Raw genomic sequence first — 24207 nt, forward strand, 5'->3', positions numbered from 1 at the left:
TGTGATTATTACTATTAGTCATCTTTCTCATTATGTCGAGAACATGATCCTTTTGGGTAGTTGTTTCTAGCATGAAATAATTCCAATTTGATCTACTGTATCCTTTCCAGGAACATAAAACACCTTGCATGTAAGGACCTCTTCGGTGTAAGAGGATCTTTCATTTATCTAGGAATGATGCTGGAGAGCCCATGAATGAGCACAGTGGAGAATCTGATAATAGATACCTAGTCCACCTTTAGCTTTTCACTTGTTTGCTACACTGCAAAGCAATGGAAAGAGAATTTGGTAGGCTCAATATCCTGGAGATATTGACATGACTCAAGAGTAGTAATGGATTCCAGTATACTACTTGATTCTTCTGCCTGAGCAATGCCTGCTATAAAACCAGCTAGTTAATCTACTTCTATTTTGAAACTGTAGGTTTGTATTGCTGTGACAGAGCTGAAGATCATGCTTGCCAAAGTGCCTGCAAGAGAATTCTGATGTCTAAGAAAACAGAAATGGAGATTGTCGATGGCCTCATCGAGGGTTGTAAGACCCAGCCTTTGCCTCAGGATCCACTTTGGCAGTGTTTTCTTGAAAGCTCACAGTCTGTTCACCCTGGAGTCACTCTGCATCCTCCTCCCTCTACAGGCCTTGATGGTGCTAAACTGCATTGTTGTTCTAAAGCAAACACTTCAACATGTAGGTCAGTATCTCATTTTCCTTTATTAAAACCAGTAGAAAATAGCACTTTAATTAATGAATTTAAGGAAATACGTGTTATATTCTTGCACTGTAGTGTTAAGAGTTCAGAAGATATAAAATCCCTCATTCTTTCATCCAGCAGGTGTTTATTGAGCATCATGTATATATAGAACATTGTTTTTGTACATTGAGCTAAAAGCACTGTGTTTTAGAATGAGAGGAGTAGCATTGGCAGCCATTAAATATTTAAAGATGATGCAATATGAATTCTACCCTCGAGGTTATCCTCAAGTAAGCCTACAATGTAGATGTTTTGACCTGACATCTAAGAGATTTTCTTTTTGTTAAACTATGAAACTTTGAACTTAATCAACTTTTTGTGTATATTGGTGAATAACCTGAGTTGACACTTGTATCCAGAGTTAGACAGCAGTGTATTGGCATTTATTTAGGTGATGCACTTAGGGATAAAAAACTAACAATACTATTTGTGTAGGCTCGAGGAAACACAATCTAGAGACAAGAATAAATGGAGATAAAGTAATGGTAGAACACAGATGAAACAGAAGTTTGCTTTATTAGAGATATTTTGGGTGAAAATGTACCACATGTTACTATAATATCCTGAAATAAATATGACATACAAAGAGTGAAGCAGTCCTTTTTGAGGGGGCGAGGGGGCGCTGTTTGTTTTGGCCGCACCACACAGCTTATGAGATCTTAGTTCTCCGACCAGAGATCAAACCCAGGCCCCCTGCAGTGGAAGCATGGAGTCCTAAACACTGGACCAACAGGAAATTCCTCTGTGTTTCCTAAATTGGATAGACTTTACCAAAAAATTGTGCCTAGAATAGCTCATTAAACTTTACCAAAGATATGAAAAACTTGGAAAACATCCAAAGAAAATTAACAGAAGGGCTAAAAGAGAAGTTAAGTTGGTCCTGTAATTGGAAATTGGGTTACTGATAGGAATTATAAATGTATATATTTGGGAAGGATCCTGAATAATTCTTTGAGTGTCTACTAAAGAGTTGTGCCCTGTAGTCAACTGGAGGTTGGAATGCCTGTGTCATCCAAAAAGAATTTTGGTAAGAAACACTACATCTCTTATCTTGATGTAAGGTTATATGGTTTACTGAATGCTTTCACTTTCATCTTGTTCATATTCATGAAATCTGACAAGACTGGTATCATCTTATGACTGATGTCAATTTGTGTAATTCTTATTTATATATAGAAAACTAACTTGAGATATTAAACAAGGTCCAAGGTCATACAGAAAGTTAGGACTAGAGAAAGGACTGATTTTCCAGATCAAGGTGCCTGTTGGATCTTGGTACCTCAAGGTACCTCAACTTTCTCATCCCCATGATGTGTAAGCTCCACTGAGAGTAGGGACTTTGTTTCTTTTATTCACTGCTGCATAGCCAGTGCCTTAAACAGGGCCTCACATGAAATAGGCACTCAATAAATGTTGGTAAAGTGAATGAGCAAACTTATAAAAGTAAAGATACCCTCCTTATAGAGGGAATTATGAGAGTCAAAATGTGACAGAGGTAGAGAATTTTTACTTGTGACTTTGCATATTCTGGTAGTATTAAAATTTTACATTATGTATTAATTTTTTTATACTCATTACATTTGTCAGTGTTAAAAATTACTGAGTATAATATGTGAAATCACTTTGGAAATGATCCTGATTTTGTTTCAGCTATATATGTATATGCACCGAGGTTGCTTTGTAATCATCGAGTACTAAAATAAGAATACATACATACTACAATAATATATATATATAGTATATATTGCTACATATAATAGTTTATAGCAGCTTTGAAATTCTTAAAGCCTTTATATATAGGCTGTCTTGGTATATCTTAGGGACTATAAGTTGCTTGGGATACTTTTTCAGGGAGAAGCTAGTGAACCCTAAGCCTATAATGCTTCTTAAAAGGAATCTGAGGATCAAGTTACATTTTTGCCTCATGTGACTGGAACATAAATATAGTGGACTATGTTTTGGTAGAAGCAGAACCATGTGCTCTACATTTGCTGATTTGCTGCTGCTGCAAAGTAGCTTCAGTCATGTCCAACTTTTTGCAACCCTATGATCCATAGCCTGCCAGGCTCCTCTGTCCACGGGATTCTCCAGGCAAGAATACTGGAGTGGGTTGCCATGCCCTCCTCCAGGGGATCTTCCTGACCCAGGGATCAAACCTGCATCTCTTATGTCTCCTGCATTTGCAGGCAGGTTATTTAAAGGTAAAAGAGAGATCAGAAATATAGAGGGGAATACTTGTGCCAAGAATAAGGATGTACAAATACTATGATTAAACATTAAATTGAGCACCAAGCTTTCTAGCAACCATGGCAAAGAAAAGAGATCGATGATAAAGCTAACTTTTTCATGTAAAAGGTTACTTTTAGGGGCTCTAAATTCTAGAAGATAGGTCTTAGTCTTTTGATCTCTGTATATATTTTTTTCATTTATGTTCTAAAGCACAGTTCATAGAGTTTTAAGTTTTATGCAAATCAAATATTCATGAGGCTCATCTGTATGTTTCTGTCTTTGTGCTTTTGTTTCAGAGAACTGTGTACTAAACTTTATAGCATGAGCTGGGGCAATACACAGAGTTGGCAAGAGTTTGATCGCTTTTGTGAATATAATCCAGTGGAAGTGTCCATGTTGACCTGTTTAGCAGATGTCCGGGAACCTTGCCAGTTGGGCTGTAGAAACCTTACTTACTGCACTAATTTTAACAACAGGTAAGAACAAATTACTATAAATGGAATGGAAGTATTTTATCATTAATTGTCTTATTTTTAAATAAGTGGAAAAAGATCATTTTAGCAGGAACTCTGCTAAAATGTTCCTTAGCAGGAGTTCCTTAAGAGCTCTGATTTTGTTCTGGCGGAGAGTGAAAAAGTTGGCTTAAAGCTCAACATTCAGAAAATGAAGATCATGGCATCTGGTCCCATCACTTCATGGGAAATAGATGGGGAAACAGTGGAAACAGTGTCAGACTTTATTTTGGGGGGCTCCAAAATCACTGCAGATGGTGATTGCAGCCATGAAATGAAAAGACACTTACTCCTTGGAAGGAAAGTTATGGCCAACCTAGATAGCATATTGAAAAGCAGAGACATTACTTTGCCAACAAAGGTCCGTCTAGTCAAGGCTATGGTTTTTCCTGTGGTCATGTATGGATGTAAGAGTTGGACTGTGAAGAAAGCTGAGCGCCGAAGAATTGATGCTTTTGAACTGTGGTGTTGGAGAAGACTGTTGAGAGTCCCTTGGACTGCAAGGAGATCCAACCAGTCCATCCTAAAGGAGATCAGCTCTGGGATTTCTTTGGAAGGACTGATGCTGAAACTGAAACTCCAGTACTTTGGCCACCTCATGCAAAGAGTTAACTCATTGGAAAAGACTCTCATGCTGGGAGGGATTGAGGGCAGGAGGAGAAGGGGACGACAGAGGATGAGATGGCTGGATGGCATCACTGACTCGATGGACGTGAGTCTGAGTGAACTCCGGGAGTTGGTGATGGACAGGTTGGCCTGGCGTGCTGCGATTCATGGGGTCGCAAAGAGTCAGACATGACTGAGTGACTGAACTGAACTGAAGTTAAAAGGAGGTAGTATATCTTTATCATTTCATCTTTAAAGGCTATATTCTATCTGGTAAATCACCACTGGGAAAGGAAGCACTGCAACAAAGCCACTTCTGATCTAAAGATGCTTCAAACTTCTGGAATGCAAAGTCCCTCTGCCTTCAATCTCCCATTCTTCCTCTCTCCCTTCCTCTGCATCACCAGTGAAAAAATAATTCAGTGTAGAATAAAGCAGTGTGAACAATTTACTCATCCAAATACCCTCTTATGACAACTTGCTGTGAAGGACCTTCAGATTGATTGAAGTTCACACTCAGTGAGTCCCCTATGACATACAAAAGCTTTCTTTACAGAAGCAATTGAATAGTTGTTTTCCTGAGATAATCATTATGGTGAGAAAAATAAGAGCCAAGAACTGAATTAATGGCTGAAGAAGGAATGAAGAAAACCAGGAAAGGGGCATCCAGAAGCACAGAGAATGCTCTATCCGAGAAGCCAGAGAGGGAGAATTTCTAAAGAAAAGGGGGCTAGTTGATGTTTGAGGCACAGCCCAGAGATCAAGAGGGCAAAAAGGAAGAGAATCAATCAGTTGATCCAGAAGGAAGTTCATAGGATGTTTACCTCAAGCTAACACACCTTGAGGAGTTTACCTCAAGCTAGTTCTATCCTCTTAAAAGTATTCAGATTATTATTTTAAGAAAGAAAATTGAGATATCTTTACAGCTAATATTAGCCAATAAGGACCTAGCTTAGAGGTTGAGAAAATTTGAAATCTATCAAATGTTTAAAGTTAAATTTGGACATATTCCTAACTTACGGTAATGGTGGAGCAGTTTGTATAGAACTAATACCAATACCAATTATGGCTCTCATGGCGGGCTTGCTGAAGACCACTGACCTTGTGGGATTAGCTGTATGTAAGACTCCACATGAGATGCTAAAAATATTGTATACAAAGATTCTTGATGTTCTTGGACAGATACCTAAAAAAATGCAGCATATAGGAAGTATATAGAACAGATTACAAATGAGAAGCTGAGTATGGTTAAAGCAGAACCAGATGTTAAAAAACTAGGAGAGCAACTTCAGGGTGGCCAAGTGGAAGAGGTGATTGATTCTTCAAGCTGAAAAGGATCAGAGCCTGACAAGAAAAATAGTTCAGTGAAAACCATGGAATCCTTTGGTGAAAGAGCCTCCTGCCAACCAATGGAAATGGCCAGTATAAACAGCCTTCAATGACTTGTATGTTGATAGGAAACTGATATAATTAAATATTTTTTATATTTAAAAAATACCATTTTTTGATTGGGTCATTTATTTTTCTGGAATTGAGCTGCCAGAGTTGCTTGTATATTTTTGAGATTAGTTGTTTGTCAGTTGCTTCATTTGCTGTTATTTTCTCCCATTCTGAAGGCTGTCTTTTCACCTTGCTTATAGTTTCCTTTGTTGTGCAGAAGCTTTTAATTTTAATTAGGTCCCTTTTGTTTATTTTTGCTTTTATTTCTAGTATCCTGGGAGGTGGGTCATAGAGGATCCTGCTGTGGTTTATGTCAGAGAGTGTTTTGCCTATGTTCTTCTCTAGGAGTTTTATAGTTTCTGGTCTTACATTTAGATCTTTAATCCATTTTGAGTTTATTTTTGTGTATGCTGTTAGAAAGTGTTCTAGTTTCATTCTTTTACAAGTGGTTGACCAGTTTTCTCACCACCACTTGTTAAAGAGATTGTCTTTTCTCCATTGTATATTCTTGCCTCCTTTGTTGAAGATAAGGTGTCCATAGGTATGTGGATTTATCTCTGGGCTTCACAGATGGGTACCAAACACATGAAAAGATGCTCAACATCACTCATTATTAGAGAAATGCAAATCAAAACCACAATGAGGTACCATTTTACGCCAGTCAGAATGGCTGTGATCCAAAAGTCTACAAGCAATAAATGCTGGAGAGGGTGTGGAGAAAAGGGAACCTTCTTACACTGTTGGTGGGAATGCAAACTAATACAGCCACTATGGAGAACAGTGTGGAGATTCCTTAAAAAACTGGAAATAGAACTGCCTATGACCCAGTGATCCCACTGCAAGGCATACACACCGAGGAAACCAGAATTGAAAGAGATACATGTACCCCAATGTTCATTGCAGCACTGTTTAGAATAGCCAGGACATGGAAGCAACCTAGATGTCCATCAGCAGATGAATGGATAAGAAAGTTGTGGTACATATACACAATGGAGTATTACTCAGCCATTAAAAAGAATACATTTGAATCAGTTCTAGTGAGGTGGATGAAACTGGAGCCTATTATATAGAGTGAAGTAAGCCAGAAAGAAAAACACCAATACAGTATACTAATGCATATATATGAAATTTAGAAAGATGATAACAATAACCCTGTATGCAAGACAGCAAAAGAGACACAGATGTATAGAACAGTCTTTTGGACTCTGTGGGAGAGGGCGAGGGTGGGATGATTTGGGAGAATGGCACTGAAACATGTATAATATCACATAAGAAATGAATCGCCAGTCCAGGTTCGATATAGGATGCTTGGGGCTGATGCACTGGGATGACCCAGAGGGATGGTACGGGGAGGGAGGTGGGAGGGGGGTTCAGGATGGGGAACACGTGTATGCCCATGGCGGATTTATGTTGATGTATGGCAGAACCAATACAATATTGTAAAGTAATTAGCCTCCAACTGAAATAAATAAATTTAAATTAAAAAAAAACAATTATTAGCCCTACACAAACTACAAAAACATAATTGTTTTGAAGGCCTTTGAGAGTGACCTAAAGCAGGAAGAACTACATCTCATGAAAGATCTAGACCACACTGAGTGAGGGCCACTTTTATCCAGTTTTTCCTTCATAGGCACTCTTAGTCCCCTGGCATGGCATATAGATTTCAAGCAAAAAGTAGCAGTATTGGACTGAGGAGTTAAGAGATCAGAGTTTGGGGCTGCCAGAGTAGCTGGATGTGGAAATAGAAAATCCCAGAAAGGAGGGAACTGAAAAAGGAGATGACGTAAAATCTGCATACAAACTCCCCTTAAATCCTTGAATTTGACAGAGTCATAGTGTATAAGGTTAACATAAAAAAGCAAATTGTATTTCTGTTTATTTGCAACAAACAATTAGAAAATGAAATTTATAAAGAAATCTGTGCAACTGCATAAAAAATATGAAATACTTAGAGATAAATTCAACAAAAGATGTACAAAAACTCTATACTAGAAACCAGAAAACTTTGCAAAAGGAAATTAAAGACAGAAAATACATGGAGAGAAGTGCTATGTTCATAGATTAGAACATCTTAATATTGTTAAGATGTTAATTCTTCTGAAACCAATGTGAACTCTAGTCAGTGCAATCTCAATCAAAATCCCAAATGACTTTTTAAAATAGAAAGTGGCAGTCTAATTCTAAAATTCATATGGAAATACAAAGAACCTAGAATGACTAAAACAGTATTTTTAAAGACTAAATTTGGAGACCTTATAGTACATGATTTCAAGACTTATTATAAAGCAATAGAAATTAAATCAGTATGATATTGGCATAAGTTTAGACAAACAGGTCAGTGACAGAGAAGCAAGAGTAGACCCACACTGTGCTGATACTTGATTTTCAACAAAGCAAGGCAACTCAATGCAAAAGTAACAGCTTTTTGACAAATAATGGTGGAACAATTGAATATCTGTATGAAAATAGAAAGGAACCTTAACTTCTATCTTGCACCATAAACATTAATTCAAGATAGGTCATAGAAATAAAAATAAAAGCTTCTAGAAAAAAAAAAAATAAGAGAATCTCTAAACAACCATGATGACAAAGATTTTGTAGACAGGACACAATATACTAATTATAATAGAAAATAATGAACTGGAGTTCAATAGTAAACATTTTTGTTGACTAAAAGGCACCATTTAAAATTTGAAAAGACAGGCCACAGTCTGAGAAAAAATATTTCCTACATCACACATGCACACACACACACACAATCACACACAGATGCATTTGACAAAGGTATTATATCCAGTATATATAGATAATTCCTATAATGGCATAGTAAAAGTCAAATTGAAAAATGGGCAAAAAACTTCCAAGGACACTTCATCAAAAAGGACATTAAAAAAAAAAAAGACATCAAACCAAACACTTAGTATAGAAAAAGTTCATTACCATTAGTCATGCAAAAATGCAAATTAAAACCCCAATGAGATGCTCCCTCACACTAAATAGCTAAAATCAGAAGACTGCCAAGCATGTGCATGAAATGGAATTTTCATAATTTGCTGCTGGGAGTATAAGATGTGTTCAAGCACTTTGGAAGGCTTTCTTGCAATTTCTTAGAAAGTTAAATCTGTACCCTAGCAATCTCATTCTGAAGCATTTATCCAAGAGACATGAAAATATATGTTCCCCCAAAAGGCTTACATAGCAGCCTTATTCATAAGAACTCCTAAATGGGGAGCTGCTGCTGCTGCTGCTGCTGCTAAGTCACTTCAGTCTTGTCTAACTCTGTGCTACCCCATAGACAGCAGCCCACCAGGCTCCCCAGTCTGGGGGATTCTCCAGGCAAGAACACTGGAGTGGGTTGCCATTTCCTTCTCCAATGGGGAGTGGAGGCGGATAAATAAAACATCCATCAAGAAGAGAATGAAAGAACATATTGTGGTATTTAAACAATAGAATAACTAGTACCTGGCAGGAGAGAAAAAAGAGCCAAACTACTGACAAACCCCAAAACACAGATGAATCTTATATTGAGTGAAAGAAGCCCAACCCAAAACACATCCACATGTATGAGTTCAAGAATAGAAAAAAGTAATCATTAAGGGTTAAGATCAGAAAGTCCTTGCCTCTGGCAGAAAGGGAAATTGCCTGGAAGAATGTATAAGGGAACTTCATGGAGTGATAGAAATGTTCTATATTTTATTTGGGGGTTTGATTATATAGATGAATATAATTTTCAAAACTTGCTGAACTGAACTCTTAAGCTCTTCACATTATATTGTATGTAAATTATACCCCAATAATATAGTATCTCAAATAAATTTTTAAAGTTAAAAAAATTTGTTCATTGAAAGACACCATTGAGAAAATGAAAAGGCAGACCACAAGCTGACAGAAAATATTTGTAATACGTATATCTGACAAAGAACTTAATGTCCAGAATATATAAAGAATTCTTACAACTCAATGGTAAAAAGACAAAAAGTCAAAAGGCTGGAAAGATGCTTCACAAATGAAGATATCAAAATGGTCAATAAGTGCATGAAAAGGTGCTCATTGCAATTAGTCATCAGCAAAATGCAAATTAAAACCAGTGATATACCACTACACACAACTGAGTGACTAACTACAAAGACTGACAAGTATGTAAATCAGCTAGAATTTTCATACTTTGCTGGTGAGAGCAGAAGATGATATAACTACTTTGGAAAACAGTTTGACAGTTTCTTAGAAAGTTATAACCCAACAGTGCCATTCATAGCCAGGGAAAAGAGACATGAAAACTAGAAGCAACCTTAATGTCACTAAACCAGTGAATGAATGAATAAACTGGCATTTCTCAAAGTGTGTTCTCTTTTCCCAAAACCCCATGAGATTAAAACTATTTTTATAATAGTTCAGTTCATTCGCTCAGTCACGCCTGACTCTGTGACCCTATGAACCACAGCATGCCAGGCCTCCCTGTCCATCACCAACTCCCGGAGTTCACTCAGATTCATGTCCATCGAGTCAGTGATGCCATTCAGCCATCTCATCCTCTCTCGTCCCCTTCTCCTCCTGCCCCCAATCCCTCCCAGCATCAGAGTCTTTTCCAGTGAGTCAACTCTTTGCATCAGGTGGCCAAAGTACTGGAGTTTCAGCTTTAGTATCATTCCTTCCAAAGAAATCCCAGGGCTGATCTCCTTCAGAATGGACTGGTTGGATCTCCTTGCAGTCCAAGGGACTCTCAAGAGTCTTCTCCAACACCACAGTTCAAAAGCATCAATTCTTCGGCGCTCAGCTTTCTTCACGGTCCAACTCTCACATCCATACATGACCAAGACATTTGCCTTTTTCACTCACAAGAGAGAACAGTGAAGTTTTCCAGCTGCTTTAAGGTGTGATATAGCTACAGATTGAATGCAGGGGCACATATGAAAGTGCAGCTGTCTTCTATAAAGCCAGACATTAAAAGAGATTTTCAAAACCGTGAAACAGACCTACCCTTCTCTTCTTTCTGTTAACGTGTAATGGGTTTATCATTTTAAATGGATTAATAAGTACTTTAAAAATCTCTGTTTTGATTTATAATATGATGATGGGGTATTGGTGTATATAGTCTACATAAACAAAAGCTTTTTGAGAACTCAGTAGTTTTAAAAGTGTAAATGGGTCCTGAGATCAAAAAGTTTGGGAACCACTGGGATAAACAAATTGTGATACATTTATTAATAAAATACGACTGAACAATAAAAAGAATAAGCAATTTATATGCACAACATGAGTAAATCTCAAGATTCTTTAGCTCAAGACACTAGACCCAGAAGACTACATACAGTATGATTCCATTTGAGAATTAATCTCTGGTGATCTGAATATGAATGGTGGTGGCCTCTGGGGTGCAGTAGCAGGGAAGGGCATTGACTAGATGGGGACACAAGGGAACTTTTTAACAGGATAGAAATGCTGCTCATTGATTTGGATATGCCCATGTGAATGTATATGTTTGTCAAATTAAACTAACCATAAGATCTATAAATTTTATTTTTATAAATTATAACTCAGTTTTTAAAACTTGAACTTATTTTATGAGATGAAAGAAATAGTATGGTCTGAGATGATAGTCTAGTGTTTTGAAGTTTTTAAGTGCCTCACAAAAATCTGTATTATAAAGAAAAATTTCAATCAGAGTCTTAGTGCTGATGTCTACTTTGAATCTTCATACATTCAAAGTTAACATTCTTTGAAGGGTTGTATGCACTTTCTTCTTTAAAAAAAATATATTTTCCTGATACATTGGCATGTCAAGATTTTACACATTGCTTCTTTCTAGAATGTAATTGCCTCTGATTCCTTCTGGCCTTTTTTCTCTTTAGGCCAACAGAACTTTTCAGGAGTTGCAATGCTCAGTCAGATCAAGGAGCCATGAATGACATGAAGCTGTGGGAAAAAGGAAGCATAAAGATGCCATTTATCAACATACCTGTTCTTGACATTAAAAAGTGCCAACCAGAAATGTGGAAAGCAATAGCTTGTTCGCTGCAGATTAAGCCTTGTCATAGTAAATCACGGGGCAGTATTATTTGCAAGTAAGTTTCTTTCATCATAATGACTCTCCAGTTTTGGTTTGGACCCTCTATGATCTCTACCCACAGCCTATCCGTAGAGTCACCACCCCCACATGTCAAATGTTCTCCCACTTTTCCATCTTGGCCTAAAATAATCTTCCTCCTACCTGCATCTTTACTAACCCACTGCCTGTCCTTCTTCAGCTCAGTTCAGTTCAGTCGCTCAGTCATGTCCGACTCTTTGCGACCCCATGAATCGCAGCATGCCAGGCCTCCCTGTCCATCACCAACTCCCGGAATTCACACAAACTCATGTCCATCGAGTCAGTGATGCCATCCAGCCATCTCATCCTCTGTCGTCCCCTTCTCCTCCTGCCCCCAATCGCTCCCAGCATCAGAGTCTTTTCCAGTGAGTCAACTCTTCGCATCAGGTGGCCAAAGTATTGAAGTTTCAGCCTCAGCATCAGTCCTTCCAATGAACACCCAGAACTGGTCTCCTTTAGGATGGACTGGTTGGATCTCCTTGCAGTCCAAGGGACTCTCAAAAGTCATCTCCAACACCACGGTTCAAAAGCATCAATTCTTCAGCGCTCAGCTTTCTTCACAGTCCAACTCTCACATCCATACATGACCACTGGAAAAACCATAGCCTTGACTAGACAGACCTTTGTTGGCAAAGTAATATCTCTGCTCTTTAATGTGCAGGTTGGCCATAACTTTCCTTCCAAGGAGTAAGCGTCTTTTAATTTCATGGCTGCAATCACCATCTGCAGTGATTTTGGAGCCCCGAAAAAGTCTGACACTGTTTCCACTGTTTCCCCATCTACTTCCCATGAAGTGATGGGACCAGATGCCATGATCTTCGTTTTCTGAATGTTGAGCTCTAAGCCAACTATTTCACTCTCCACTTTCACTTTCATCAAGAGGCTTTTTAGTTCCTCTTCACTTTCTGCCATAAGGGTGGTGTCATCTGCATATCTGAGGTTATTAATATTTCTCCCAGCAATCTTGATTCCAGTTTGTGCTTCTCCCAGCCCAGCGTTTCTCATGATGTACTCTGCATAGAAATTAAATAAGCAGGGTGACAATGTACAGCCTTGACGTACTCCTTTTCCTATGTGAAATCAGTCTGTTGTTCCACGTCCAGTTCTAACTGTTGCTTCCTGACCTACATACAGGTTTCTCAAGAGGCAGGTAAGGTGGTCTGGTATTCCCATCTCTTTCAGAATTTTCCACAGTTTATTGTGATCCACACAGTCAAAGGCTTTGGCATAGTCAAGAAAGCAGAAGTCGATGTTTTTCTGGAACTCTCTTGCTTTTTTGATGATCCAGCAGATGTTGGCAATTTGATCTCTGGTTCATTTGCCTTTTCTAAAACCAGCTTGAACATCCGGAAGTTCACGGTTCACGTATTGCTGAAGCCTGGCTTGGAGAATTTTGAGCATTACTAGCATGTGAGATGAGTGCAATTGTGTGGTAGTTTGAGCATTCTTTGGCATTGCCTTTCTTTGGAATTGGAATGAAAACTGACCTTTTCCAGTCCTGTGGCCACTGCTGAGTTTTCCAAATTTGCTGGCATATTGAGTGCAACACTTTCACAGCATCATCTTCCAGGATTTGGAATAGCTCAACTGGAATTCCATCACCTCCACTAGCTTTGTTCATAGTGATGCTTCCTAAGGCCCACTTGACTTCGGCATTCCAGGATGTCTGGCTGTAAGTGAGTGATCACACCCTTGTGATTATCTGGGTCGTGAAGATCTTTTTTGTACAGTTCTGTGTATTCTTGCCACCTCTTCTTAATATCTTCTGCTTCTGTTAGGTCCCTACCATGTCTGTTCTTTATCGAGCCCATCTTTGCATGAAATGTTCCCTTGGTATCTCTAATTTTCTTGAAGAGATCTCTAGTCTTTCCCATTCTGTTGTTTTCCTCTATTTCTTTGCATTGATCGCTGAGGAAGGTTTTCTTATCTCTCCTTGCTATTCTTTGGAACTCTGCATTGAGATGCTTATATCTTTCCTTTTCTCCTTTTCCCTTCTCTTCTTTTCACAGCTATTTGTAAGGCCTCCCCAGGCAGCCATTTTGCTTTTTTGCACTTCTTTTCCATGGAGATGGTCTTGATCCCTGTCTCCTATACAATGTCACGAACCTCCGTCCATAGTTCATCAGATACTCTGTCTATCAGATCTAGTCCCTTAAATCTATTTCTCACTTCTACTGTATAATCATAAGGGATTTGATTTAGGTCATACCTGAATGGTCTAGTGGTGTTCCCCACTTTCTTCAATTTAAGTCTGAATTTGGCAATAAGGAGTTCATGATCTGAGCCACAGTCAGCTCCCAGTCTTGTGTTTGCTGACTGTATAGAGCTTCTTTGGCTGTAAAGAATATAATCAATCTGATTTCGGTGTTGACCATCTGGTGATGTGCATGTGTAGAGTCTTCTCTTGTGTTGTTGCAAGAGGGGGTTGCCTTGACCAGTGTGTTCTCTTGGCAAAACTCTATTAGCCTTTGCCCTGCTTCATTCCATATTCCAAGGCCAAATTTGCCTGTTACTCCAGGTATCTCTTGACTTCCTACTTTTGCATTCCAGTCCCCTATAATGAAAAGGACATCTTTTTTGGGTGTTAGTTCTAAAAGGTCTTGTAGGTCTTCATGGAACGTTTCAACTTCAGCTTCTTCAGCATTACTGGTTGGGGCATAGGCTTGGATCACCGTGATATTGAATAGTTTGCCTTGGAAACGAACAGAGGTCATTCTGTCGTTTTTGAGATTGCATCCAAGTACTGCATTTTGGACTGTTTTGTTGACCATGATGGCTACTCCATTTCTTCTAAGGAATTCCTACCCACAGTAGTAGATATAATGGTCATCTGATTTAAATCACCCTTTCCAGTCCATTTTATTTCGCTGATTTCTAGAATGTTGACTGTCCTTCTTAGCCCCTCTTAAATTCCAGTCATTGCTATGGAATCTTCCCAGATTTCTCCAGCTGATAGTAGTTTATCCAAACTACAAATTTCTGTAGACCTTCATTTGTACTTTTCTCATGGAACTTAGTTCAAGAAACAGTGAGTACCTTCAATGCACTATTCTATTCGTTTATTTTAATTTGTGTATTTGTCTTATATCCTGTTAGGTTTGCTCTCCTTGAGGATAAACACTCTTATTTGAACCTCTTTTTTTCTTATCTTTTCTCTCTTCTTTTTCTTCTCCAGGAATGAGCATAATCCTAAAGTGCAATAGATATTCCAGAAATGTTTGATGAGAAAAAGACTTAGTAAATATAGTCAATAGGGTCTGTTCCTAATAAACATTTCTGAATGATTTACTTACTAAGATCTATTATAGGATAAAGTTTAAGGACCTATTGAATAGCACAGGGAACTATACTCAATATTTTGAAATAACCTATAAGAGAGAAGAATCTGAAAAAGAATATATATATATATATATATATATATATATATATATATATATATATAATTAAACCAGTTTGTTGTACATCTGAAACGAACGCAGCATTTATAAAACAACTGTACTTCAATTAAAAAATTAAAAAATTTTTAAGTAAATAGGAAGACAAAAAAAAGGGCGATCTGGATAAAATAAAGATGAAAGTTGCTGTGGTGTGTGAAACCAGAAACATTAACTACATAGTAATCTCTGTCAGCTTCTCTTCAAGCATCTTTTTTTTCCAAAAACCTTTCCCAAAACCAATTTACTATCCAGCCCCTAAGTTTCTGGGCACTTGATAACTGATTGCAGATTATTTCAATCTTGAATAGGGTCCAGATCCATTCTCTGATATGACTTGGGGGTGGCCTGAGTAGAGGAGAGTTGAGAAATAAGTACTGTGTGAAAGGCAAGAGGCAACAAGTGGGAAATTTATAGACTCTTAGCACAGAAACTTTATAGAGGGGTCAAATTTATATTGAAGACAGAAAATTTTAAAGTAGTAGATTTCCCAACTGTTTTAGGCCAAACACTTTAATGTTGATATAAACAGATATTTTAAAAGAGAAAGGCAGGAAGGGGAGTGAGAGAAGAAGAAAGGAAGAAGCAAGCATGCATGGGCCCTGAAAGAAAGGAATATGATTTCACAGAGAGCACATCAGACTAGCCTAGGTTAATTTCCTTTCAATGACAGTAGAAAACCACATTGATAGTAGTGGCAGTGGGTATGAGTATAAAATTTGAGCAAGGCTTTTGATCTCAGGTCAGAGAGAGTTAGGGATGCTTTGATAGTGTAATACATTACTTACTCTTCAACCTAAGGTCTGCTGTCACTCTTGTTCTTTTATCATGCACCTAACAAAGTGTGAAACATTGTTGAGTTGTAAAAACTCACTTTCTGAAAAGCTTCTGAAACAGAATTGATATTGGCTAGGCAACCTGAGGAGTGAGGAGGTTCCTCAAATCCTAAATTTGCGTGTATTTTCCTTTTCAAGATCGGATTGTGTAGAGATTCTCAAGAAATGTGGGGACCAGAACAAATTCCCTGAAGACCACACAGCTGAAAGTATTTGTGAGCTTCTGTCACCCACAGATGACCTGGAGAACTGCATACCTTTGGATACATACCTCAGTAAGTACTTTTTTTTTAAATTTAATGGCTTCTCCCTTCTCTCTCTGCCCCTGATGTTTGCTTTGCATGAGCATCTATCTGTTGAGAACATGTGGTTTAATGATAATAACTCATCTGCAGACTCTTATCTTATATGCTTGCCCTTTTCAGCCCAGGAAAGAATTGTCATCTTAAAATATGTACACAGAAGCAACTATCATTATCAATCTGAGTGGGTAGTGAACTGTTGTCAATCAGGGATTTTTAGTGATGAGTCATGTGTCAGCATTCTCAGATAACCAGCTCTTTATCATTGCTGTCTCCTTGCCATGATTTGATCAAGTAGAATTTCCCCTAGGGAGTCTTCAGCTTCTTGTCATCTAAATATCAGTGGAAACTGAGCCAGGCGTTGGCTTGGACTTACCCACCAAATAGGGAGTAAGGAATGATGGTCTGGGTTAGTACAGGAAAATGGAGTTTTTCTCTGTACCAAATACTCCTACCAAGAGCTAGAAGAATAAATTTGTATCTCCTTGATGGATTCTGGAGCTAAGCTTCCCAGCAGGAGGTATGGTGGAAACCAGGGAATAAAATTCATAGACACTATATAGTCAAGGGGCTTCCCTGGTGGCTCAGTAAAAAGTCTGCCTCCAATGCTGGAGACCAGGGTTTGATCCCTGGGGTGGGAAGATCTCCTGGAGAAGGGCCTGACAACCCACTCCAGTATTCTTGCCTGGAGAATCCCTGTGGGCTGGTGGGCTATAAGTCCACGGGGTCGCAGAGAGTCAGACACAACTGAGAGACTAAGTACATGTAGTTAAGAGAAGTGTTTAGGCTAACACTAAGGGGCATTAGTGCTGTGAGCTGGCTCAAACTAGCTTTATTTTCCTGTGTTAAGATAGAATTAAGTTCAGCTGTGAAATAGAACTGCCTTATGACCCAGCAATCCCACCGCTGGGCATACACACCGAGGAAACCAGAATTGAAGGAGACATGTACCCCAGTGTTCATCGCAGCACTGTTTAGAATAGCCAGGACATGGAAGCAACCTAGATGTCCATCAGCAGATGAATGGATAAAAAAGCTGTGGTACATATACACAGTGGAGTATTACTCAGCCATTAAAAAGAATACATTTGAATCAGTTCTAATGAGGTGGATGAAACTGGAGCCTATTATACAGAGTGAAGTAAGCCAGAAAGAAAAACACCAATACAGTATACTAATGCATATATATGGAATTTATAAAGATGGTAATGATAACCCTGTATGTGAGACAGCAAAAAAGACACAGATATATAGAACAGTCTTTTGGACTCTGTGGGAGAGGGCGAGGGTGGGATGATTTGGGAGAATGGCACTGAAACATGCATAATATCATATAAGAAACGAATTGCCAGTCCAGGTTCGATACAGGATGCTTGGGGCTGGTGCACTGGGATGACCCAGAGGGATGGTACGGGGAGGGAGGTGGGAGGGTGGTTCAGGATGGGGAACACGTGTATGCCTGTGGCGGATTCATGTTGATGTGTGGCAGAACCAGTACAATATTGTAAAGCAATTAGCCTCCAATTAAAATAAATAAATTTAAATTAACTAAAAAAAAATAAGTTCAACTGCAAATAATAGAACAGATGGAAGCAAAAGAAAGCCCAGAAATAAATAGTCTAGGGCTGTTACAGTGGAATCCAGGTTCCCTTTTCTTTCTCCACCATTCTTAGTACTTGGCTTCCATCATCAAGGTTACTTCTTGTACTTTACCATCACAACATGAGTATTTTAATTCTAGCTACCTCGTGTAAGGGAAAACCACCCCTCATTGTATGGGAAGCTGGGAAAGATTTTTTTATCTGTGGGCCCATTGCCAACTTGGTATTAAGTAAAAAGAAAAGAGTGGGTACTACATTTGCAGTTCACAATATCCACTATATTTTAATCAAGACAAACAGACTGTGTCCTTAACCTTAGTGACAATTGTAGAAAAAAAGAGGATTAGCCTGACTAGAATCATAGGCCTCTCTGATTTTAAGCAGATGACTTCTGTGAGCCTCAGCTTCCCTATTTATGAAATGATTGGGCTGGATGAGATAAATTCCATAAGCCCTATACTCTGTTAGCCTTAGAGTCTAAGTCTGGCCTAAAATCAAGTAAGCAAAATGAATGTATTCATAATCCTGGATGCCATTAGAGTAGTCAAATATATGTGTAGACAGAGACTATTTTCAGTGGGAGGAAACTTAAAGAAATGCTTTTGTTTACATTTCAATACTCTTAAAATATCACACAGAGTTTGCCCTCCATATCCACAGGTTCTGCATTTGCAAATTGAAAATATTCAGGGAAAAAAACTCCAGAAAGTTCCAAAAAGCAAAATTTGAATGTTGCATACCTGGCAACTACTTACATAGCATTTACATTTTATTTATAACTATTTACTTAGTATTTACATTGTATTAGGTATTATAAATAATCTGGAGATAATTTAAAGTACGCAGGAGAGTGTGCTTAGGTTATGTGCAAATACTACACCATTTTATATAAAGGACTTGAGCATTCTCAGAATTTTATATCCATGGGAGTGTTGGAATCAACCCCCCACATATACTGAGGGATGACTGTATATTAAGTGAGATTTTTCCTTGGTCATTATTTAATAAGTTAACCAATATGATCATGGTTTTGGGTTCATCTTACCATAATAAATTATCATTTTTTATGGTGAATGTGCTAAATTATCCCTCTTAGACATAAGCATCTATTTGACCACCTTATTCAAAATACATGTTACAGTCCATCCCTTTATACTGCTTATTGTTATCTGACTTTTTACTTATATTCATACACACACACGTGCAGAGTCTATTTATTGTTTATTTCCTGACCAAAACGTAAACTCTATAGAGACTTGCCTTTTTTGTTCACTTCTGTATCTCCAGAACCTAGAACCTTGCCAGGCATTATCTTAGGCACCCAGTAAATAAACAAATGAATGAATGTTTGTTTATGCTAAATGCACAGTTGATCAGGAAATCTATTTCAATAACTCACTTGAACCATACTTCATGTTGTTGTTCAGTCCCTCAGTCGTGTCCAGTTCTTTGCCACCCCATGGACTGCAGCACGCCAGGCTTCCCTGTCCTTCACTATCTCTCAGAGTTCGCTTAAACTCATGTTTATTGAGTCAATGATGCCAACCAACCATCTCATCCTCTGCCACCCACTTCTGCTCCTGCCCTCTATCTTCCCAGCATCAGGGTCTTTTCTGTTGAGTCAGCTCTTCACATCAGATGACCAAAGCATTGGAGCTTCAGCTTCGGCATCAGTCCTTCCAATGAATATTCAGGGTTGATTTACTTTAGGATTGACTGATTGGATTTGCTTGTTGACCAAGGGACCCTCAAGAGTCTCGTCCAGCACCACAGTTGGAAAGCATCAATTCTTTGGTGCTCAGCCTTCTTTGTGGTCCAACTCTCACATCAATGCATGACTACTAGAAAAACTATAGCTTTGCCTATACAGACCTCATGAGCTGTCCATTTGTTTCAGATGTCATTAATTCAGACAATTTACAGACCTCTTCTACTCTTTTGGGTGTTTAAACTGATCTGTTTTTGTATTTTCAGGGCCAAGTTCTTTAGGTAACATTGTAGAAGAGGTGACTCATCCTTGTAACCCAAACCCTTGCCCTGCTAATGAGCTCTGTGAGGTAAACCGGAAAGGGTGTCCATCTGGTGATCCCTGCCTTCCATACTCTTGTGTTCAGGGTAAGAAGTGGGGTAGGGTGTGGGATGGGCAAGGGTATGTGCTGCTATTGTTTCTTTATAGCTGTTATCTTTGGAATAAGATTATTTTCTAAATTATGTTTTTCAAATAAACATGTATTATTTATGTAAGCAGAGGAAGACAAAAAAATAATTTTCAGTAGTCATTTAGATTGTAAACTTATTTCACTTTCAAAACCAGATTCTCATAATGAGTCATAAGGTTCTTGACAACCAAAGGAAAAAAGAACCTTGGGCTAGTTTTTAAACATGGGAAGTAAAAAGGAAAAAAATATTAAATAAGCATATCTCAAGGGCCATTTGTAATATTTGTATAATACTACATCCACTATAGCATCATAATAAATCTTGTTAAAATTAAAAATAAATGGGTTTTCCTTAAGTCCAATCAAGTATTCACTTTTCTTTGAATTTATGATGTGTCTTTATTCCATCACTAAAAGTTTTCTGACCAGATTATTCTAAAATTACTCTCAGTTGCCATGTTACATTTAAAAAAATATCTGTGATTTTAAAATATATTTGATAAGCCTTAAAAATTTTTAAGAACTACTTAACTTACAGCATTTTTGTAAGAACTGTTGCTAACTTTGGGGTATGTGTCCTTTAATCACCACCACTTCACAGACCGAACATGGAATTTTTGTTTGTTTGTGGCCAGTGAACCAAAGCAATTCCCTAGTTTAGTGAAAGTTCTATTCTGTAATCTTTAGTGGCCACACAGTATCTATAAAACTATGTGAAGTGTATCTGATATCACAAAACAATATCAGGGAACAGTACCAGCTCTCTCAGCTCATTTTTGTCCCTACAGGCTGCAAATTGGGAGAAGCATCTGATTTTATTGTCCGTCAAGGGACACTGATCCAGGTGCCATCATCTGCAGGGGAAGTTGGTTGTTATAAAATTTGCTCATGTGGGCAAAGTGGACTCTTAGAAAACTGTATAGAGATGCACTGTATAGACCTTCAGAAGTCTTGTATTGTTGGAGGAAAAAGAAAAAGTGAGTCTTGAACTGTTTTGGGGTTTTTTTTGTTTTGTTTTTAACACAAGATTAGTTGTATTAACTTGGTAGGGAGAACATTGGATGGGTTCTCACCAGAGAGTAAAAGTCTACAAATCAGATATTCTAGGGAAGAATACTTCAAACTCTATGGAACACAAGGACTTCTAAGGAACCCTCTTAGAAGCCTCATCAAGAAGGGACTACTAACAGCTGACAGTAACTAACACTTACTGAACTCTTAACTGTGTGCCAATACTGTGCTAAGTCTTGGCCTGTGTTATCTCATTAAATCCTCCCAGTTGTTTAGTACAGGTACTATGTAAGGAAGCTGATGTTTAGAGAGGTCACCCAGCTAGTAAATGACCAAAGCAGAATTCAGTCCTAGGCCTATTTGACAACAAAGCCCTTGCCCTCCACAGGCAAGGACACAGGTCTGCTCCTTCCCACCCCTTTCTCAACAGTTGTTCTCTGCTTTGCCCCATTCCCAGAAGTAAAACCCAGAGGTTGATATCATGGAAAGCAAAGGGATGGGAACTACACTGTTGGTTAGGGGTTAGGAGAGAGCACATTAAGAGTACTTCCCTGTTTGATCACCTTCTCTAGAAGTCTGAGGGTCTTGCTTTCTCATTGCTTCCTTAAACCATCTTTTGCTTATAGCCTTTAATAACTCTTCATATCAATATATAACCTCAAAAACTGTGAAAAAAAAATACCACTTTTGAGAATGTGCTCCCCACCCCACCTGCTCATTCTGCTACCTCTACATCCATCCTCCTACCCATCAACTAGAGTAGTTCAGCTTTTATATGCCTCTTGTTCCACTCTTCTGTGTGAGATCTTACTTTAAGAAGAGTACTTTTGACTAAAAAGAGCTTGCAAATTTCTGCTTAGACCAGCAAGTCAGGTGTTCATTGCTTAGTCCATATGCTAATTAGCTAAAATGTAACATAGGTTCCTTGAATCACAGAAAACATCGGAAGATAAACTCATTCTTTCCATAAACTTTCACTGACTAAATACCTTTTCTGTACAAAAGAACCTGGGATGAGGAATTGAAATCATGCTTTACATGGTAAGATAGGAGAGAATTTGGAGCAGTCTAGTGAGATGAGCATATTAGGGGCTTGGAGGGGATATGGTGGGAGGTCAATATGAAAATACCAGTATTACAAGTTTAATTCCCTAGTTTATATATTCAGAAGTCATCTTTCAAGAATTTCTATTTTAAAACTATGTAATTTTTTATTTGTGATTTATTTATAAATTTATGACACAGATCAGTATTTTATTTCTCTTTCTCTTAGGTCATGGAACTTCCTTTAATGTCGACTGCAATATCTGTTCTTGTTTTGCTGGCAATTTGGTGTGTTCTACCCGCCTGTGTCTCAGTGAGCACAGCTCAGAAGATGACCGTCGTACCTTCACAGGTAACCGTGGTCATCCATCAGCTTTCCTCATCCTCTGTACCCATTCTCCCTTGAAGGCAGCATCTCATTAACTGCAAATGTGCACAGTAAAGTAAATACGTAACCTGAGAGCAAGGTACTTTGCTCTCTGGATCACTTCCTCCTCTATAAATTGAAGGCATTAAAGTAAGTGGTTTCTTAAGGTCCTTTTGGAATTCCATAAAAAGAACGGGGCCAGTGATTGTATAGTTTTAGTTAAATGGAAGTTTTCCACCTGCTGAAATAGCCATTTACCCCTACCATTATAGTCTAAAGTGTCCATGTATTTTGTAAATTTGCTTCTGTGTTTGTTTTTTTTAACCATTTTCTTCTTTGTCCTACCGTGGCTTACTGGATTCATATAGGCAGGGACCTCTATAAACAAAGCTACTGGAAGAAAAAGTAAAGACTATTTCTCCCAATCTAGATATAAAATCTAGAATTTAGATATGTCAAGTCTGGGAGTTTTCTGGAATGTTGAAGGGTGATAACAATAGCAAGACAAAGACAAAGGTTGTAAACACCTTACATAGATTCCTTCCATTCGTATCTCCTTAGGGAGGGGGGAAAACAGGGAAGTAACTTGGGAAATTATTGTAATTTTGAAACTTAATTTTTATGAACAGTTATGCTTCTGGTATTACGCTCACATCAGCCACAGTAAGTGACAAGGTTAGTGAGATGAGATGCTCTTTTCTTGAGTAGAAACTCCAGTTGTCAACAACCAGAGCATAGTTGCCAGTATTCACTGAAAGTGAAAGTGAAGTCGCTAAGTCGTGTCCGACTCTTTGTGACCCCATGGACTGTAGCCTATCAGGCTCCTCTGTCCATGGGATTTTCCAGGCAAGAGTGCTGGAGTAGATTGCCATTTCCTTCTCCAGGGGATCTTCCCAACCCAGGAATCGAACCCGGGTCTCCCGCACTGCAGGCAAACGCTTTACCATGGGAGCCATCAGGGAAGCCCCTCAGGGAAGTATAGTTGCCAGTATTCACTGGTATCTGCTTTTTTCCCAAATCTGGTTCTGGGCAAAGAGGAGTTAGGTAGTTGCCCTTAAACCATTTCTTGCTGTTGCAGCAGCAGCTTGACTCTGAGTTGGTATTACACGTGGAATAGGGTAGAAAGAGAACAGAATAGGATTTACCAACCTTGTATCTCCAGCACACTGGAAATAAAAGGGAGATCAGAAACAAGAAGTGAACGCAGACTGATGGGGAAGTAGAGGCAGGACCAGCTCCAACCCATCCTCTATCCACCCTAATGAGAACCAGGGTTTGCTACTTTATTGTCTTGTTGTTGTCTATTTTTATTGTCTTGTTGTTTGTTTTTATCCTTTATCTGCTGTGCTCTGATGAGGACAATTCATTCTGCCTAGAGAAACTGAAAAATGATGTGGGATGAGAAATGAACTAAAGATTTACAAGGAAGACTTTTACTTATTTATTTACATCACAATGTTTTTAGAAGTTGAAGTTTACAACTAGCAGGACCCTCTTTCCCTGTAGTGTGTAGCCCCTCATGTCCTGGAATAAGTTACATTAATGAGTATTTAATGGGATTTCCCTGGTAGTCCAATGGTTAGGACTCCACACTTTCACTGTTGAGGGCCTGGGTTCTATCCCTGGTCGAGGAACTAAAATCCCATAAGGCATGCAGCACAGACAAAAAAAAAAAGACTGTTTAGCTAGCAGATTCTAAGGAGATTTTACTGGCCACAAAGTATACGCATTTGGGGGGACTCAGGGCCCCAGTCCACACAGGACTCAGAAGGAGATGTTCATAAAAATTCTTAAGTTTTAAGTTACAATAACTTCCCAAGTTACTAA

General features: G+C 38.5%; 1 protein-coding gene across 1 annotated transcript in view; it reads left to right on the forward strand.

Moving 5' to 3' along the window:
- Positions 1–24207, forward strand: part of RECK (reversion inducing cysteine rich protein with kazal motifs) — an 82237-nt gene that overhangs the window by 45257 nt on the left and 12773 nt on the right. The window contains exons 9-15 of the mRNA XM_052645044.1: positions 424–691; positions 3277–3456; positions 11391–11603; positions 16035–16171; positions 19774–19914; positions 20747–20935; positions 22243–22365. Coding sequence (XP_052501004.1) covers positions 424–691; positions 3277–3456; positions 11391–11603; positions 16035–16171; positions 19774–19914; positions 20747–20935; positions 22243–22365 — 1251 coding nt within the window. The remainder of the gene's footprint in view (positions 1–423; positions 692–3276; positions 3457–11390; positions 11604–16034; positions 16172–19773; positions 19915–20746; positions 20936–22242; positions 22366–24207) is intronic.

This window comes from Budorcas taxicolor, chromosome 8, assembly GCF_023091745.1.
Source record: "Budorcas taxicolor isolate Tak-1 chromosome 8, Takin1.1, whole genome shotgun sequence".
In the NCBI taxonomy this organism is placed as follows: Eukaryota; Metazoa; Chordata; class Mammalia; order Artiodactyla; family Bovidae; genus Budorcas; species Budorcas taxicolor.